General features: G+C 38.5%; 2 protein-coding genes across 9 annotated transcripts in view; one reads left to right on the top strand and one right to left on the bottom strand.

Moving 5' to 3' along the window:
- The window catches only part of kansl3 (KAT8 regulatory NSL complex subunit 3), a 31,236-nt gene extending 18,475 nt beyond the window's left edge, over positions 1 to 12,761 (bottom strand). For 6 of the 8 annotated variants that reach the window (XR_010896022.1, XR_010896021.1, XM_067395428.1 and 3 more), the window contains exons 1-15: positions 12,557 to 12,749; positions 11,676 to 11,961; positions 9,906 to 10,076; positions 9,617 to 9,707; positions 7,997 to 8,182; positions 7,755 to 7,886; positions 7,472 to 7,588; positions 7,164 to 7,262; positions 5,689 to 5,760; positions 5,523 to 5,597; positions 5,232 to 5,389; positions 5,086 to 5,149; positions 4,655 to 4,843; positions 3,616 to 3,772; positions 3,009 to 3,086 (exon numbers count right to left, since the gene is read on the bottom strand). Coding sequence is in view for 6 of the 8 variants with exons in the window: in XM_067395428.1 (XP_067251529.1) it covers positions 3,009 to 3,086; positions 3,616 to 3,772; positions 4,655 to 4,843; positions 5,086 to 5,149; positions 5,232 to 5,389; positions 5,523 to 5,597; positions 5,689 to 5,760; positions 7,164 to 7,262; positions 7,472 to 7,588; positions 7,755 to 7,886; positions 7,997 to 8,182; positions 9,617 to 9,707; positions 9,906 to 10,076; positions 11,676 to 11,890 (1,804 nt within the window). In the remaining 2 variants the exon portion in view is untranslated. Of the gene's footprint in view, positions 1 to 3,008; positions 3,087 to 3,615; positions 3,773 to 4,654; positions 4,844 to 5,085; positions 5,150 to 5,231; positions 5,390 to 5,522; positions 5,598 to 5,688; positions 5,761 to 7,163; positions 7,263 to 7,471; positions 7,589 to 7,754; positions 7,887 to 7,996; positions 8,183 to 9,616; positions 9,708 to 9,905; positions 10,077 to 11,675; positions 11,962 to 12,556 lie in introns of all 8 variants that reach the window. The other 2 variants (XM_067395429.1, XM_067395430.1) reach the window with 2 other exon arrangements.
- Positions 12,762 to 15,652: 2,891 nt separating this feature from the next.
- LOC137026489 (serine/threonine-protein kinase pim-1-like) lies at positions 15,653 to 17,996 on the top strand. Its single transcript, XM_067393841.1, has 8 exons — positions 15,653 to 15,959; positions 16,187 to 16,390; positions 16,484 to 16,578; positions 16,766 to 16,816; positions 16,905 to 17,280; positions 17,355 to 17,552; positions 17,698 to 17,779; positions 17,894 to 17,996. Exons 1-8 carry the CDS (start codon positions 15,653 to 15,655, stop codon positions 17,994 to 17,996), a joined length of 1,416 nt encoding a protein of 471 aa, XP_067249942.1.
- Positions 17,997 to 19,839: the final 1,843 nt, after the last annotated feature.

Here is a 19,839-nt window from a genome sequence, read left to right as displayed (position 1 = left end):
CTCATTTGCGAATGGGAACATGTTTTGTAATAGAGATGGGCGTTTTTGGCAATTTTTCATTTCCATCATCGATAGGTTTTAAAAACGAGTAATCGAGTACTCGAGGGGCGGGGCATGGCAATAATGAAAATATCTGAAGACTGTTATGAAAATGAGTATTAAAAATAAAAATATGACATGAAAACCTGTCTATGAAAACATGAACATGTGATAAGAACACTGTTAGATTATGATGCAGAAATGTTATTAATAAAGAAGCATCTAAAAGGAATAGCTGCCTGAGGTGAAGAGTGACTTTATGCCAATAAACTGAAGCCCGTTCTATGAGCCCGATCCTATGATATTAATCAGATAACTTAGATACATAACAGAGATGTACCATATAACTAGTATTTGCACAAAAGCATGCAAATGCCAGTGAAGTTTAAGTTACGAGCGAGAAAGCATGAGCGAGAGCTCTCGCCACGATGCGCTTTCATAACAGCGTGCTGAAACACGGGTAAGGACAGAATTTACTATAGATTTCTATAAACTTCTAATCATAATGCTATTTTTATAACAGATCTGTGCTTTATTTTCCTTCTACATTATTATGTGATTCCATAAATCGCCTGCACGTTTTACGAATTAGCCTATGCCATTGAACAAATATGATGAAAATAGAACTGCTGCATTATTATAACATCAGTATTTTTATTAATTTATTTTTAAAAGAAACATCTAAAAGCAATACGACCGTCTCAAATAACTCAGATATTGGGCATTACATTTGAGCATGAAACTGAACACTGATATGCAACGCATTCAGCATGTTAATAAATGTTGATATCCCAACGCATCCTGTATATTAGATTAATCAGATGTAGCTATTACAACTGTCATCTGCAAAAAGTTTGCAAATGCAAACATGAGCGTAAACGAAAGAGTAACTCAGATTGCGAGTTGTGTCAATATTGTCTTTTTTTTATGTATTCTAATATTTCAGCAATATTTTGGATTCAATTTGCACTCTGAACAACCAAAAAGTTATTTTACTGTATAAAAATCACTGAAGATTATTGCTTAATTAATTATGAATAGAATTTAAATGATATTTTCAGCACAAGATAAAAGCTTGGCGCTGCACAGCTCGCATTGAACTGTATTTTCATCTAACTTGTCAAAGTGAAGCCAGACATCACTACGTGATTTCGAGGCCATTCTCTCTCATGTCTTTTGACACATGCTGTGGCAAGCTAAACAATTAGAGCGCAGGGCGCTGCCCAAAGTGCTGCTAACCAATCAGGAGAAAAAAGAAAAAAAAACTTTTCGATCATCGTTTACATGATCAATTGTCGCTGTCACGGTCAAGTACTCGATCGCTGTTGCACATCCCTAGTTTGTAACATTAGCAACACATTATTAGCTGTTTGAAAATGTAGTCAAGCCAAAAGCTAATCATATTAATTACCGTCATGTGTCTGGCATTGTAAAAAGCGATACCATTGTGCAGCGTTTACCTCAGTAAGTTCACAGAGTGGATCTCTGAGCTCATGAGAGTCAAGTAACCTTTACATATAGTGAGCGAGTGGAGTTGGGGCTAATTAGCATATTCATATATCCACATATAATAAATGAGGCAAGAGTGTAGAGTTACATTCAAGCTTTTTTAAGGCATGAAGAATTTTTTTTTCACAGAAAAAATTTTTTAAAGTCCCTGTAAAGTCATTTTAAAATATGTGTTCTGAGTTTGTCACACCGCAGAAAAATGTGTTATTAATCACCCAGTGAAATCTGAAAGTAAATGAAATAAGTTATCAAAATCTCAAAAAAAAAAAAAAAAAGGCAGCGCTCTCTACTCTCAAACGCTGGGGGCATGTCCACTGTCGACGCTGAAACCACGCCCACTCGCGAGAGCTGCAGCCTTAACTGACTTGAGTCTAATGAGTCAAACATACTGATGCTGCATATAAAAAGAATCATGTTAGAGGGTTGCACATTTTAGTAGATTTACTGTGGACTACCTACAAATGATAACATAAGCACACACGGCATCTTGCACTCATTGGTCGGTACATACTGCCAACTGTTGTCGAGTCGATAAATGATGGCGCCACGAGACAAAGGCCGGGACGGGAGAGACTCTGTCCGGCTCCATATCATATCATCGGTTGTCGGTAGGAAGGCCGAGGCGGGAGGGGGGCCAAGGTCTGTTCAGTTACATTCACCAAAAACAGCGGATTATCTGTGAATCCCAGCTGTATGATGAAAGTATCGGTATCATTTTAGGAGACTAAATTAGCCACCCCTTCATATCAACGTTTTAGGAAATTTAAATAAGAACCGAGCTGTATTGTATATAACAACCATGTAATATGCATTTACGTGTCGAAGGCATTACTAGTTAAATGTACAAAGGGTATAACTGTATAACTGCAATGACACTCGAGATGCTGTAGAGTTAGGGTGTGTCATCAGACCCGTTTTAGCTCCGCCCAAAAAATCCTGAACAGAGACTTGGTGAAAAACTGTTTAATGCTCTATCTTCACAATTAAGCATTACACAATTCAGTCTTTGTAATGTGTTTCAGCAATACATTTGTAACGTTTATAATGCGTTTAGAAAGAATTCTCAGAATTGACTTTACAAGGACTTTAAATGTGTCATTTGTTGATCAAAGATGAGTTTTAAGGGATACAATTATACATTAACAAATACATCATCAAATAATACATTAACAGTGTTGACATGTTAAAAGCTAAACAATGCACCTTCTCTGTTAGGGAAAATAAGCGATGACAAATGTTTTTAATATTATACAGGAAAGCCTTTTTTTTTTACACTCGCTCTTTTTGCAAGCAGTCATTATTTGAAGCATTAACTATTGTTATTGCCTTTTGCAAACACAATCTGGTGAAACATTAAAAGGGATGTATGTGATACAGACATGACAGACAACTTTAAAGAAAGACATGAACAGGGCAGACAGACAAAAGACAGAAGGAAAAAGAGAGGGAGAGATACTCACCAAAGAGACATGAAGGGCTGCCAGGAGGAATGCTTTTCCTCACCAGCATATTATGTTTCATAAAAGCAGCAAACTGAGCTGTAGCGAACGGAAGACAAAGATGGAGAGAGTGAAGAAGGAAAGCAGAGGGGATAGAAAAGAGAGGAATCACACACAACATTACTGCTTGATGGGATCTGGGATTCTCCTCAACATAAGGATGATGTGACTGTACATCCCAGATGGTTAATGTCAGTTCTATGATCAGCTTCTCAAGGGTTAACTGCGTAGCCCTGGTCATTTAACATGCACAGGCAGAACATCTCTGGGTTAAAAGAGGCCCATCAGACTTGTAAAACAAACATGTTTTAGTGTTCAAGTTATGCAGATACACATAGGACGCCACCTTAAAAAACAGAATGGAACAGATCGCAGGGATTGTGAAGCAAACTTTTAACTGCTGGTTTTGCTACCAGTTTTGTTACATGCATTTGTAGCAAACAAGGCAAAAATAACCTTAGCAACATTTAAAATAGCACAGACAAAATGCGAAAAATGCATCCTGCATGTAAGCTTTCTTAGGGTTCTGGGGCCGAATCTGTGAATTTGCACATGGAAAGATACACACCTTGCGCTTGCTTTTGTGTGAGCACAGTTCCTGAGCGCTGCATGTGGGTCTTCAGTAGCTGTGTGGCAGTAATGAGACTGGATTTCTGAGCTGGAGAAAGCCCGACGGTCTTGGGTTTGGGACTGGCTGTAGGACTACTGCAGACACTGGACATATCCTGGTGGAGAAACATTATTGCTTAGGATTAACTAAATTATCTACATGTTCTGATTGGTTTTAGACATATTACTATGCGTTTTTGAGATTTCTACGTAGTTACAGATAATCCTTTAACACTCACATTACACATATCTGCTGCCATAGTGTGCTGCAGTGACAACATATTTTTGTAAGACAACCCGGAAGTTAGCTGGTTCCCATGAGAAAAAGACAATTAGAGTTTTCCAATGGGTGTGACTTTTGGATTATCTCAGAAAATTAACTCTGAGACTAACAAAAATTCATGATTCTTACATGTTTTTTTTTTTCATTATGATAATCTTCACACATGAACATAACGTTTATGAATTTTGAAACCAATCGTGAAATGTAAGCTATAAACAAACTACACTACGGTTGATCCCTTGACTTCAATAAAATATCATGAGCTTGTGTTAACCACAGATCTTATTTCCAGCATTTAAACCAAAAAGCCATTCCAAAAAAAAAAAAAAAAAAAAAAAAAATGGGGATTGGACATGGAAACTTATTTCCAGGTTTTGGCCAACAAAAATGTGTCATTTCTAGGGTTGTTTATCGAGAAACGGTTCCATTTTAGAACCGGTTCCCAATTTCCATGAACTGGGGATTCGATAAGACATGTGCATTTAAATTCTGTTTAATGATTCCTGTGCTCGCATACAGATGTCATAAAGTAATACGTTTCAATGCAAACAAAAAAAACTCATTCCAAAAAAACGGTGGTGGGGGGTGCGATGGAAGCAGAAGTGCTAAAATGCCGACTCATTTCCAGGTTTTGACCAACAAAAATATGTCATCCCTGCAGCACTTTATGTCCTACATGTTTTAGCACTTTCTTTTGTCTTCAAAATATTCTTACCTCTGAACCAGATGGGGAGATGGGTACCCTCACAGCAGGTGAAGAGGGTCTTGACCTCTCAAGGTCAAAGGGCAGCTCACGACGTGGTTTTTTCTTCTTCTCTGCATCCAAATCTCGTGTTTCACCTGAGCCATGACCATGACTCTCAGTACGGGTCAAAACTCCTGTCAGAAAATCAACTATCTCGTCCTGAAAACGAAGGGAAAAAAGATTAATTCTAAAGGAGGTCACACAAGACAATTTTTTTGCATTTATCAGAGCTCACGTTTAAGGTCAGCTTTCCCTAAAAATAGACTTTGGCTGTTGCTTGCTTTTAGTCTCTTCCTGAATGTCTTAAGAAATCTATCTCGAGGAAGTGATTTTAAATCATGCTTCACTGACTTTGCTTTTAAATGATCACGGTGTAAGGAACACAAATGAAAAGTACTGACTTGAATGCAGCGATCCACCATGGTCTGGGTCAGGCCTTCTGTCTTCATCTTAGTGGAGTTGATCCTGTAAACAAAGCCAAATGTTTTCAACTAACCTATACACAGTTATTACCCAGAAACATGCTTGAATGTCTGAAAACACAAACCTCAAATTGTCATCTGCCCCTCCAACAACTACCATGCTGTTATCAGCTCGAATCTTTTCCCTGAACTCCTCCATGTTCTCAGGACTGCACTGTAGTGCATTCTGACCAACCACAAACAGCACAGGAGTCTTCATGTCCAACAGCGGATCATCAACATCCTGACAAACAAAACACAAACATTACAATTCAGCCAGCTATTTTTTTAAAGTATCTGCTAAATGATTTCATGTAGCTCATCATGACAAAGAGCAGTGTACACTGAGTGAGAAACTATGGACTGTGTTTCCTCACCCCTCGTGGTCCACTGACAGTTTGAAGAGGGAAACCCAAACACACAACAGCCGTCATGTACTCCATAAGGGACACCTGGACGCAAAAATATACATCTATGAATTCATCAATTTTTTTAGCCAACTATAGATAACAAATTAGAAAAGTAATGTTGAGAGAGACTTACATGACAAGAGATCAATGACCCCACATTCCAGCCCACCAAGATGATCGGTTTGTGAGGAAAGTGACTGTGAACCTAGAGCAAATACACACAATTTATCTTTAAATATATTTCATTATAAAAAAGAAAGTAATTTATTTTTGCCATGTCATCAAAGATTATTTCCATGGCAAAAACATGTTGGTTCTATGCAAGATATTTTAATTTAATTCTTAATTTTTTAATTTGAAATAATTTTTTTTTTTCTGGCGAGACCTTCTCAAACATTTATTAAAAAATAAACTTTCAAAATCAAATGTTTTCCCAAGTGATATTAAAAGCAGAACATTCTATTAAAATATGACTCACTTTATTATATATGATCAAAATAAAAAGGTCAGCATTATTAAACAGCATTATATGAAATATGTCTAGTGTTCTGCTGTGTAAACATTTTTCCATACTTCACAAACTGGTATGTGTCCAAATTATTTTAATGCCTTTAATTTCATATAATTACAAGATAATCACAAATTGCTAAAATATTACAGATTTCGGACATCCAAATGGACAAGAACAGCATTAAATTTATCAGGCATGTGATCAGCCAGGGTCTGAATTTCATTGGACTGAAGCATTGGACGAATCGTTTGAGAATCATTGAAAAAATGTGGTGATGTGCAATGTACAATAAGAGAAAATGAAAGCATTTTTTGACCTTTGATGCATGTAAACCTGTTATAGGAGACCTCCAAAACAAAATTAAAAACCTTTAAAAAAAAAGCATAATGGGCACTTTAATGACAGACCGCACCAGTTATTTTAGGCTGCTGTAACCTTAAGACCTAATGCACAGATCTAATATAGTGTTACACATACATTTTCTTTCTCAACGATTTACTTATTCATTTAAGGCATAACCGACTGTTTATGTGAATACTTGCCAAGACAGGCATTTTGACAATGAGTATTTGATCGCTTAATAAGCTGCAGAAAAGTCTGTACTCGCGAGCTGTTTGAGAGGTGGCTTCAGGTGCGAGCGCACAGAAAACAGTCTCTCGGAGAGCGAGAGAGAGAACAGAGAGAGAAGATGCAGTAGCAGTGAATCACTCACTCCGTTTGTTATTTTTTTAAATTACTGATTTGATGCTAAAATCTGTGTGAATTCATTTATTCATTCAACCTGCATGCTATAGTGAATAAATGTTTGCAGGAAATTCCTACATTATAAGCGCGGAACATTATAAGTGCGGAACCTGTGGGAATTAGTAAAATGATGTGCAATAGCCACACCAAAATTCAGGCTCTGTCAGATAAGCCTGTTTTCATTTCGCATTCAATATAACAAACAATAAAATAATAATTTATTTTACAGAACAACTGTAAAATTACAATACTAATAGTTATGGCTGTCTGATACAGGGAAAAAAAGCAATCCCTGATTTATCTGCAAAGTAAAAAATGGTATTGTTTAGTTAGTGCTGTGTGTCATTTTTTACCTCAATGACCTTTCCTCTGACTGTGCCAATCATGTGCTCTAAACACTGTGTGATTCCGATGTTGGCTCCACTGCCCACATGAACGTTAATGGGAATAACCTGAATCACAAAACAAAAACAAAGTACAAACTTCAAAAAGTACAGTTTTTTTTTTAATAAGAAACTGAAGGAACTATGAAAGCAAGAATGATAAACTGAATGCAATAGTTTATTCTCAAAATGAAATTACTCTCAATGTAACGAAGCCAGCATCAGAAATTATTATGGAGAACACTAAATCAAAGTGTTTCGCTTATGATTTTGCATACCTTCCCTAGACAGGAGAGCTGAGATTGCCAGAATCTCATTCGGCGAGAGGTAGAGAAGGCAGGGTTGGTTGGCCCTGATGGAGCTATCAGGATCAGAGGAGATCCAGGAAGTTTACTCTGAAAATATAAACATGAACACTCAGATTAGATTCAGAAAGCAATCAAGATGTCCATCAGTAGTAGCACAACAGACATTTTCTGTTAAAGACCTTTTTATTATAGAAACATCTCTCTAATTATCAATAGGAATGAATAAACCAACTAAATAAAGCCTGGTACATACTGGTTTGTTGTGTGAGAGTACACCCACAGCAGGGTCCCATGGGCGCTTAAGGAGCAGAGAAAGAGCCTCAGCCCCTGCCGCTCCTGTTTTTACAGAAGATGACAGCAACATCCTGTCAATCAGGGATGGTACCTAAAAGGGTATATGTGAGGAGGTCATTAGAGAAGAATAAAAACAGCCTTCTGTAAACTCCTGCTATGGAATCTACACACACACAGTGGTAATATGATAAGGCATCCCACCTTGCTTTTGAGTGTTTGCAGTACATCAAGGTAAGCCGCCAGCATAGCAAGACTCAAAGACTCCACAAGTGTGTTATGCAGCCACTGTGTCAGCTTTATGTCCCAGCCGACACTGGCCAGAGCATGGCGTACCTTATGAGCACATTTATCCACAGCTATCCTGCGTAGGACAGGTTCATTACAGGCCTGTGGAAAGAAGAGACATAGAGACTGAGAGGGAGCACCACCTGCAAACTTTCCCAGAAGAATTTCTTTCTAATAGACTGTCACGAGACTGCACTAATCATGTATCAATGATTGTCAAACTGGTGGGTTGTGTCGATTGGTTAGTGGCCAGCAGGGAGAAACAATGCTTAACTGCAAATAATAAAATCTAACAATATAGTGATGATAAAAATAGACAGTCTTATCAACTATAAAAAAGGCAAAACAAAAAAACACAAGATATTAAAACAAGTTCTCTACGGTTTTCCACCAAAATAAAAGCTCTGATTCAACATTTGAAAGCAGAGAAAAGAGGATATCCATAAATATTAGGATTATAATTTTAAATTAAAAAAAAAAAAAAAAAATATATATATATATATATATATAGACACACACACCCCGATCAGGCATAACATTATGACCACCTTCCTAATATTGTGTTGGTCCCCCTTTTGCTGCCAAAACAGCCCTGACCCGTCAAGGCATGGACTCCACTAGACCCCTGAAGGTGTGCTGTGGTATCTGATACCAAGATGTTAGCAGCAGATCCTTTAAGTCCTGTAAGTTACGAGGTGGATCCTCCATGCATTGGACTTGTTTGTTCAGCACATCCCACAGATGCTCGATTGGATTGAGATCTGGGGAATTTGGAGGCCATCTCAACACCTCAAACTCGTTGTGCTCATCGAAAAATTCCTGAGCAATTTTTGCTTTGTGGCAGGAGCATTATCCTGCTAAAAGAGGCCACAGCCACCAGGGAATACCGTTTTCATGAATTGGTGTACATGGTCTGCAACAGTGCTTAGGTAGGTGGTACATGTCAAAGTAACATCCACATGGATGGCAGGACCCAAGGTTTCCCAGCAGAACATTGCCCAAAGCATCACACTGCCTCCGCCAGCTTGCTTTCTTCCCATAGTGCATCCTGGTGCCATGTGTTCCCCAGGTAAGAGACGCACACGCACCAGCCATCCACGTGATGTAAAAGAAAATGTGATTCATCAGACCAGGCCACCTTCTTCCATTGCTCTGTGGTCCATTTCTGATGCTCACGTGTCAGTTGTCCAGCCATCACAATTTGGCCCTTGTCAAACTCACTCAAATCCTAACGATTTTTCCTGCTTCTCACACATCAACTTTGAGGACAAAATGTTCACTTGCTGCCAAATATATCCACCCACTAACAGGTGCTGTGATGAAGAGATAATCAGTGTTATTTACTACACCTGTCAGTGCTCATAATGTTATGCCTGATCAATGTATATATACACGCATATACCATATACAGTCTAAGACTACTATCATAAAAGTCAGTGAAAACATTACTTGGAGAATCTTTAAGAAAAAGCATCTCATGGATTTGACTGATTATAAAACAAAGCTTGCGAGATAAACCCAGTTTTGAAAACTCACACCCTCATTGGCCAGTCTGCCGAGTCTTTCTGCCTGTAGGGCTTTTAATACTTTATTGAAGAGCTTGTTCTGAGCCAACGACCAGCCAGCCCTAAAACAGAACAGAACGGTCGTATCAGCAATATCTCAAACACATAAATCTCATGCAACAGTCAGACCATATAAATAACATTCCTGATAAAAACGAATGAATTGGGATCTGTGTTGCTGAAAGATGCTACAAAAATATGAACGCCCTCATTCTCAAACATCTGTGATCTTGTAGTTAACTGACAGTAGTTTTTCTTACTTGTTGATGTGTTCTTCCCAATCATCGGGAGGAGGTGGTCCATCAGCGACAGTTCGTGCAAACAGAACGTGGCGTTCACACTCGTTCATCACACTCCGAGCTTTCTGATTGTCATAGAGAGGCATTGGAGTGGGTGTGACCGTCTCTACATCAATGGAAATGTCCGAATCACTGTAGTGGATAACATCACAACCCATTATATATTATCATGTAATATTCGTTTACTGATAAATAGGTAACTAGATTTGAAATATGTAGGGCCCTGTGATTTCTGTACAACCCGTTTGCCCAAAAATAAAAGGAATTTTTACATTTTCATTCGATTATATTTTATAAGATTTATTCAATTGTTGTTCAAATTTTATGAATTCAATTGACACATTTGAACTCAAGAAGACATATTTGAGATGTACCCGGCCGTAACAGATGTCAATTCCAATTGTAAACAAGGTTAAAGGGTTAGTTCACCCAAAAATGAATCTTCGGAACACAAATTAAGATATTTTTGATGAAATCCGAGAGGTATACAACTTGTTCATAGACAGCAATATAATGAACACTTTTAAGAAGGATACTAAAGACATCGTTAAAATAGTCAATGTGACTTCAGTGGTTCAACCTTAAAGGATTAGTCCACTTTCAAATAAAATTTTCCTGATAATTTACTCACCCCCATGTCATCCAAGATGTCCATGTCCTTCTTTCTTCAGTTGAAAATAAAAATTAAGGTTTTTGATGAAAACATTCCAGGATTTTTCTCCATATAGTGGACTTCACTGGCCTCCAAACGGTTGAAAGTCAAAATTACAGTTTCATTGCAGCTTCAAAGGGCTTTAAACGATACTAGACAAGGAATAAGAGTCTCATCTAGAGAAACCACTGGTCATTTCCCAAAAAAAACAACAAAAAAAAACAACAACTGTATGCGCTTTAGAAACACAAATGAGCGCCTTCCAGCTGGTTCCATCAAAACTGCACTTTCGTATTCTTCAAAAAGCTTACGCTGTATGTCCTAAGCCTTCCCTATTCTACTTACGGAAAAAACAGAACTGGCCCCACGTTCATTAGAATAGGAAAGGCGTAGGACATATAGCGTAAGCTTTTTGAAGAATACGGAAAGCGGAAGCACGTGCAAGACGATTATTTGTGTTTATAAAGCATATACAGTTGTGGGTTTTTTTTCATCTGATTCATCTGTGCTCCAAAGCTTCCTGAAGCAGTGTTTTGAAATCGGCCATCACTATATAAGTCGTTATTTTGTTTATTTTGGTGCACCAAAAGTATTCAGCGCTTTATAATATTAATATTAAACCACTGTACAGTACTCACATGAACTGATGTTTTTAGTACATTAATGGATCTTGAGAGAGGAAATTGCTCTCTACGGAGGACTCATGGAGCCATCGGATTTCAACTAAAATATCTTAATTTGTGTTCTGAAGATGAACGAAGGTCTTACGCGTGTGGAACGGCATGAAGGTGAGTAATAAATGACAGAATTTTTAGGTGAACTAACCCTTTAAGGTTGAACCACTGCAGTCACGTCGACTGTTTTAATTGTCTTTAGTACATTTCTGGACGTTGAAAATGGTGATTATATTGCTGTGTATAGAGAAGTCATATACCTCTCGGATTTCATCAAAAATACCTTAATTTGTGTTTCGAAGATGAATGAAGGTCTTACGGGTGTGGAACAACATGAAATTTCATTTTTGGGTGAACTAACCCTTTAAAGATGCTCTGCTTCTGACAATGATCTAAAATACTCACACAGAAGGATCCGGTTGCCGTCGGGGGGTGACGAACAGCATGCGGGTGGGCCGTGCGCTGCTGGCATCTGGGTGGGCATTCCATGGTTTGGCATAGCTGTGGTCAAGGAACACGAGGTCCAACTCTCGCTCATGGACCGACAGCTGGAAGAGCAGGGACGTTCCCATCCTTCGAGCCGACGTCTGGAAGTCTCTATCTCCTCCAGGACGGAACATGGTCCCCTAGCCCCACACGGAGGCTCTGTGGTTCCCACAAAAAAGGGACGCTTGCACCGTAAACATGGACCCTAGAATTAAACAATCCATCAGTATCAAGCAACCTGATAAATAGAACATTTGCACTCATGTGATGTTAGTGTCATCATTATGTACTTTACAAAACTTTGTAATTTTTTGTAAATTAAATTGCATTAACAATGGAGAAAACTATTATTATGGTAAATTATTGTAGGTTAAAATTTGTAGGGGACCCTTGCTTTCTAAACGTCAAGAAAGCATCATAAGCGGTTGCTACCACCAAAAAAATTTAGCAAAAATAGTTTATAAATCACAGCATACGGAGGATGGAGGTGTTGCTGCAGCGCCTAGTTTAGTTAAATGTTAATTTTTAACGTAACAATTTTAGTTGGGGGCTGACGCGCGCGTGCACGGGAGGCTTCACGCATGGGCGTGTTTAAGGGCCCGCGCCACACAATCCGTCACATTCATGCCAGTTTGCTCCAGTTGAGCTTTTATATCACAATAATCTACCTGAAATATCCCCTGTGTGACCCATGAAGCAATGCGTAGGAAAACTCTAACGTTTACGTGTCGTCATTACGGTGTTATGATATGGTCTGTCTGGCACTTAGCTTTGAGGCTAACTCATTATACAATACTCACTGTCCGCTAGCACGCTCCTTTCATGTCATTTCGGTCCAAAGAACGATCTTCTAAATAATGTAAATAATACTGAAGAACTCGGGTTTACGAGACGAGTAAAACAACAAACCTCGACTGAAAATATCCACTCTATCAGCTACGGACGACTGTCTTTTGTTATACTAACTACCGCGCCACAGCTGACCAACAGAAAACCCGGACTGGAGTACGTTCGGCGTCGGTGACTGGGTGTAGCTGTTGGGGGCTACGTAAAACCCGGACTGGACTCACACTGTCACAGTGTTACACCACTTCAAAGCACCCCCTTTGAAGTTGTTGTTGACCTTGTTGAATTCTGGTGTTTTGTTGTGATATTTTTCATATTGTACATATTGTTGACTATATGCTTATTTTAGTATATTTGGATTTCACTAAAATTGAATAACTATAATGAGCTATCCATTGTTGGTTTAAATGCTAAAATGCTTTCTGTATTAGCCTACTTAATATAAGAGGTAAATCATACACAGTACACTGAGTTCATTCATGTTCTCAATTCAATTCACTTCAATTGAGCTTTATTGGCATGACTGTGGGATGCACAATGTTGCCAAAGCAATAATCATGTAACAGGTTATGGGGCTGTATTATATGTTATCATATAACTTAACAAGTGGTAAAAAAAAAAAAAAAAACCACATGGTAAATAAATACAGAGAGCAGTAATGAGATTGAGAAAAAAAAAATGAAAGAAGAGGGTTCATTCTCCATCAATATATGGCAGGAGGACACATACTGCGCTGCCGGGTGGATACACTTGCTTGCTGGAATTCAGGTAGAATGTGACCTATTTGGGTGAAATAAGTTTCTCTAAGGTTATTATATTTGCTGCACTGTGTGAGGAAATGCAGTTCATTCTCTGTGACTCCATCAGAGCAGTGTATGTATATTCTTTAATTTTTATCAAGTATAGTTTTAAAGTATAGTTTTTAGTTTTAAAGTTTAGTTTTTTTTTTAGTTTTATAGTTTCATCAATGCTTGCTTGCAAATATCTGTTTGCGTGTAAATGTGCAAAATGTTATGTAAATATGCTTGGCCGATGAAGTGTGCGAATGTGTAAACGATAAATATCTCCAGTAATTACCCACTGACAGACATATACAGCGTGTGTCTATACCTATTCATTTCCAGTTATGCATATAGGCTACTGGTTTTATACTTTCGCATTCACCTGCAATTTGCCCTTTTTTTTTTTGCAAAAAGGGGGCCACACAGCACCCCAATTGAAAATCAAAAGAGTACACATTTACCCACCATTTTACATATGATATAGTTTAATTTTGTTTATATAATTAGTAGGGATGTAATAGTAGACATCATGGTTCGTACCTTGGTTTTGGGGTCATGGTTCAATATGAGGTCGGTACAATAGAAAAAATGGTCATACTTTAGGGTCCAATTCTTAACTAACTATTAACTACAACTTTTGCATCAATAAACCCCTAAGGTAGTTGTTAAGTTTAGGTATTGGGTAGGATTAAGGGATGTAGAATATGATCATGCAGAATAAGGCATTAAAGGGATAGTTCACCCAAAAATGACAATTCTGTCATCATTTATTCACCCTCAAGTTGTTCCAAACCTGTAAAAATGTATTTGTCCTGAAAGTTTGTAACCAGGCCACTTTGGGACGCCATTGACTTCCATAATAGGAAAAAAAAAATAGTATGGAAGTCAATGGTGGCCCAGAACTGTTCAGTTTCCCACATTCTTTAAAACATCTTCCTTTGTGTTCAACATTAAAAAAAAAAAAAAAAATTATACAAGTTTGGAACAACCTGAGGGTAAGTAAATGATGACAGAAAACTATCCCTTTAATATGTGTTTTATAAGTACTAAACAGCCAATATCTAGTCATATTCATGCTAATAAGTAACTACTTCATAGTGATAATTGGACCCTAAACTAAAGTGTTACCGGAAAAGCAACAAATCCACAATTCCAGGTTACTTTTAATTTATTTTGAACAGACAGTAGTGCAAATTACAGTTTTTTCCACCTAGCCGCATTTAGTCCCCTGGTTGGTACAGTACAGCCTCCTTTGGTGTAGTTAGTAAGCACTAAGCAGTAAACATAATACACTCTTGCATAGGTCATAAGCCTAAAAACTAAAGATATTTGGTCACAATCAGCTACAAAACTGAAAAGCATCTTGTGTTATAAAAGTACAAAATAAATAAAATGATGAAAATAAAACTTTAAAGGAGTCATATAATGCCACTTTTATAAGATGTAAAATAAGTCTCTGGTGTTCCCAGAGTGTGTATGTTAAGTTTTAGCTCAAAATACCCCCCAGATCATATTTTATAGCATGTTAAATTTGTCTGGTTTTGAGGGTGAGCAAAAATGCTGTTTTTGTGTGTGTCCCTTTAAATGCAAATAAGCTGCTGCTCTCAAGAAGAGGGTGGAGTTTCAGGAGCTCTGATTACCTCAGACTCACTGAAAATGTCAGAAACTGTTCAGCCTTTTCTGTTCAATCTAAAGTTGGACAATGATGGAGAGACTCAAGAAGAAGTGACAACATGTCGAATGCAACAGGACGCTTCTGAACGGTTAGTTGATGAATTTATGTAGCTGATGTGGAGCAAAGAAATTATACTGACAAGTGAAAGCCAATAGGTAATATGTGTAATGGTTGGATTCCACATAAACATAACATAACATAACATATAACATAACATAAAACACATGTAGACTGATTTTCTAAAAATGCTCACTTCAAATGTTGTTTCAACAAAATGTATTTAACATAATATATTTAATACGTTTATTTCCAACATGTACAATATTTAAAATATTAGTAATCGTGCACAGTTAAGTTGTTCATCTTTTTGAAGTTATTGCGCAGTCATTAGATTCAGATGTAACTTAATTCTATTATCTTACACATTGCTCTGATGTTGTTTTTCAAATTAAAGACTGTGTCTATTATCCACGATGTCGTCAAAGTGAGTTTAGAATGTCGCGCGGGTAAAAGCAGACACTCTTCACACTTTATTCACTCACTCGGTTTGTAGCGGCTCTAGTCTGATTGATTGATACCTTTAGTGGTTCATCATGGGACAGAGAAGTTCACGAGTACGATCTTTTGCGGATAGCGAGCAGGTTCACGACCCAAACCCCAGCAGCAGCAGCAGCAGCACGGCGGAGGAACAACATCCTCATCGGCCTGTTGATGTTGCTGAGGGAGAGGGAGCCGTGCTTCCCAACTCGCGTCCGAAAAAGAAGAAAAATAAAGTGGGCAACTTCTTTAAGTGGCTCTCTTTCAGTGGGAAGAAAAAATCCACCAAAAACAAGAGCTCAGATCAGGGCGAAATGAAGGACCAAGATACTGAGACGGAAACACCCAGGAAAAGTACCGACGGTAAATGACACAGCTATGTTATAAAGTTATATAGTTCATAATTTACACCTAAATTAGTGACAGGAACGTTTCTGCCCCCTATAGGATGATTTTTGCACTTTAAAAATAAATAGGTGAACAATTAGTAATTTACTTTAATATCAAAGCGTCGTTGTTCCCATTAAATCAGTATTTTACCAGTTAATTGACTGCTAGCTAACTTCTTGTGCTGATATTCTCCTCTTCAGATCAAAAGTCTCTACAGTCCATCTCCAGATCTGTAGAGGTCACTGATCTCGAGGAACCTCCTGTCGGTGTTATCCGAGTCCTTCCCGCTGCTGAGCCTCTGGAGTTTGAAGAGCTCCAAACTCATGTTCACGACGCTCCAGCAGGTGAAACGTCTCCTCTGACGAAACCGCTGGACCGTAACGAAGTGAACATGAGACCTGAGGGTGAGTTTCCTAACACAGTCCCCAACAATAATCTCACAATATCTGCAGATCAGCACCACTAAACATCGTCTTCTTCTGTTCATCTTTTAATAGACAACATCTGCTGCCGATATGCAATTGGCCGTAAGCTGGGGCAAGGTGGATTTGGTGCTGTCTATGAAGGCACTCGTTTGGCAGATGGCCATCAGGTTTGATGTTTTTTTTACTTAGCAAATGGTTTTTGATCTGAATTATCTCACTTTATCCAATGTAAGCCATCTACCGGTATCATATATTCACTCTTTAGGGCTCTTGATCTGTTAGAACTTAAACTCTCACTTGAAATTTATGATACGACCTCTACACACATTAATTGCTTTTTGTTTTGTCCATCAGGTGGCAGTGAAATTTGTCAAAAAGACAAAACACACGGAATGTATCAGTATTGTGAGTATAAGTGATTTTTCAATAGACAAACTCAAGTTAAATCCCTGTTTAAAACCATCTGACATCATATAATGTTTGTTTCTTCCAGCCTGATCATCCCGAGCCCCTTCCCAAAGAAGTCGCTCTGACAATCCTGGCCAATAAAGATCCAGTGAAGGACATCATCAAGCTGCTGGACTGGCAGGACCAGCAGGACTTCTACGTCATGGTCCTCGAGCGTCTCTCGCACAGCATGGATGTGTCTCGCTTGGTGGAAAGCAACGGCGGCAGCATCGACGAGAACTTTGCTCGGCTCATCATGTGGGGGGCAACACTAGCCGCTGAGGCGTGCTGTCGCCGCGGGGTTTATCATGGGGACATCAAATTAGAGAACCTCCTGATAGACTTGAAGAACCTCGAAGTCAAACTCATTGACTTTGGATGCGGCGATCTCCTGACAGAATCTGCCTACACGAGATTCTGTGGTGTGTATTAGTTCTCCAAACTCATGTGAACTCATGCTGCGGTAGAGACTCATGGGACAAACTCTTTCCTCCAGGCACAATCATGTACTGCCCTCCCGAGTACAGGATGAAGGGCGAGTTTCATGGAAAGCCGGCGACGGTCTGGACTCTGGGGATCCTCTTGTTCAGAATGCTGTGCGGATACTTTCCAGATACTTTTGACCTGTACAGGATCAATATGAACACCTGGTACAAACCGGGCTTGACAGAAGGTGATTTGTTTATTACTTCAAGTTAAATTCTAATGCTAAACTTCATAGGAGATGGCCGTATTGGAATTTGTCGGCTTTCTGACCTGAAGATCTTAGAATAAGGATTCAGTAGAGCGGATGTAAAATTTACGGTAATAATCAGACGTCTCTCCATCTTTCTGCACAGGTTGCTGCCATTTGATCTGCTCTCTTCTGCAGCAGAAGCCTGAGCGTCGGCCTGCTCTGGAAAGGATTGCTTACCACGAATGGTTTTAGGTACTGAGCCATGAGCTAGAAACTATTTAAGATGTATTTTGAACATCTCACCTGTTCGAATTGTAATGAATTTAGGCAATAAAACTCATTTCTGTTTTTTGTTCTAGGTGTAAGACCGGTCACAGCCACTCCAGAAGTGTCATCGGTTCAGAAAATCTCCTTCTGTTTGATGAAAAAATCCACTTAAAACAAGAGCTCAGGATGAGATGAAGGACCAAAGTACTGAGATGGAAACATCCAGAAATACCGATGGTAAATGACAAACATTTTATGAGAATATTGAACTGTAGTTTTGTGAAGCTCATTTCTGTTTTATTTGTTCCAGGTGTAAGAGCGGTCATTTCAGAAGTGTCATCTGTTCATCTGTGTGTCTGAATCCATTGGCGTCTCCATCCATCCGCTTTAGCCTCTTGCATCTTGGCTTGAAGCAGCAACATTAGCATCTGGCAATATTGATTTCTGAAGGATGTGAAAATAAGTAATTGTACTTTTGCAAATATTTTGAGTTTAGTTCATCTAAACAGCCGCAGAGGTTGCTGTCAGAGCCTTCAGAGGTCTACCGTTGAGTAAAAAAAAAAAAAGAAAAAGTTATCAGATATGTTACCATACAGTGCCTTCAACTTCTGTAAATTGTATATTTTATACTTGATATTCAAAACAATAAAAGACATGGTTTTACAGTACATGGTATACTGTACATATTGTACATAATTGATAAATGGGAATTGACATATTGCACTCCTTCAATTGAAACTTGAATCTAAATGTAAATCTTAAAGGGATAGTTCACCCAAAAATGAAAATTTGATGTTTATCTGCTTACCCCCAGTGCATCCAAGATGTAGGTGACTTTTTTTCTTCAGTCGAACGCAAATTATGATTTTTTTAACTGCAACCGCTGCCGTCTGTCAGTCAAATAATAGCAGTAGATGTGATGTGATGACGGAAGTGATGACTCGCCCATATACTTCAATGAGCGCGAGACATCACTTCCGTTGTCAGAGCGCGATCAGACCTCACTAGCCGGAAGCTGAACGAAGTTGGACATAGTGGTGTATTAGAGGTAAAAATTATATAAATACTGTTTGGTTTCTCTCACAAACCGATTGTTTCATGTCTTAGGACATCAATGTGCCGTCACGAGCCGCAGGGTTTAATTTGGATTTGTCTATGGAAGTTTTTTCGACTCTTATTGTTCAAGTTCCCAATCACTGCTATTATTTGATTGACAGACGGCAGCGGTTGCAGTTAAAAAAATCTGAATTTGCGTTCGACTGAAGAAAAAAAGTCCTCTACATCTTGGATGCTCTGGGGGTAAGCAGATAAACATCAAATTTTCATTTTTGGGTGAACTATCCCTTTAACATTGAATGTTTAATTAATTCCATAAAGAAACACTTTTATAAAAGAGAATGTTTTTATTTTGCAGGTATTAAATGTGATTGATGATTTTGCAATATTGGTCATAATAAGAATTTTTTTTTTTTTTTTTTTTTACAAACTTCAGGGAGGCTGTTGACTAATATCTGCTCCTGTGCATAATAGAGAAGATGAATATGTTTCATAAAAGTGTTTTTTTTTTTTTGTTTTTTTTTTTAAGCTTCTCCAGCATTTCACATTTAGTTTCCCTATAGGGCGGATAGGGTGGAAGCATCTCTCAGAAAATCTAATTTTCTTTAATGAACAGTCTAATGCCCAATGTTATTAAATGAACCGCAGCAGAGAGTGTTTCACCAGGATTAGAACCAGCCGTCACTAACTTTACCAAGAGTATATCTGCGTCTCAATGCGCATACTATCCATCCTAAATAGTGCAAGACACATGAAAGCCCGCATGGAGTTTGCCAAGATGGTGAGAAATAAGATTCTCTGGTCTGATGAGACCAAGATAGAACTTTTTGGCCTTCATTCTAAGCGGTATCTGTGAAACCAGGCACTGCTCATCACCTGTCCAATACAGTCCCAACAGTGAAGCATGGTGGTGGCAGCATCATGCTGTGGGGGTGTTTTTCAGCTGCAGGGACAGGACGACTGGTTGCAATCGAGGGAAAGA

This window comes from Chanodichthys erythropterus, chromosome 9, assembly GCF_024489055.1.
Source record: "Chanodichthys erythropterus isolate Z2021 chromosome 9, ASM2448905v1, whole genome shotgun sequence".
NCBI classification, from domain to species: domain Eukaryota; kingdom Metazoa; phylum Chordata; class Actinopteri; order Cypriniformes; family Xenocyprididae; genus Chanodichthys; species Chanodichthys erythropterus.
The sequence above is the reverse complement of the archived record's forward strand: the minus strand, read 5'-3'. Positions and strand labels throughout refer to the sequence as shown.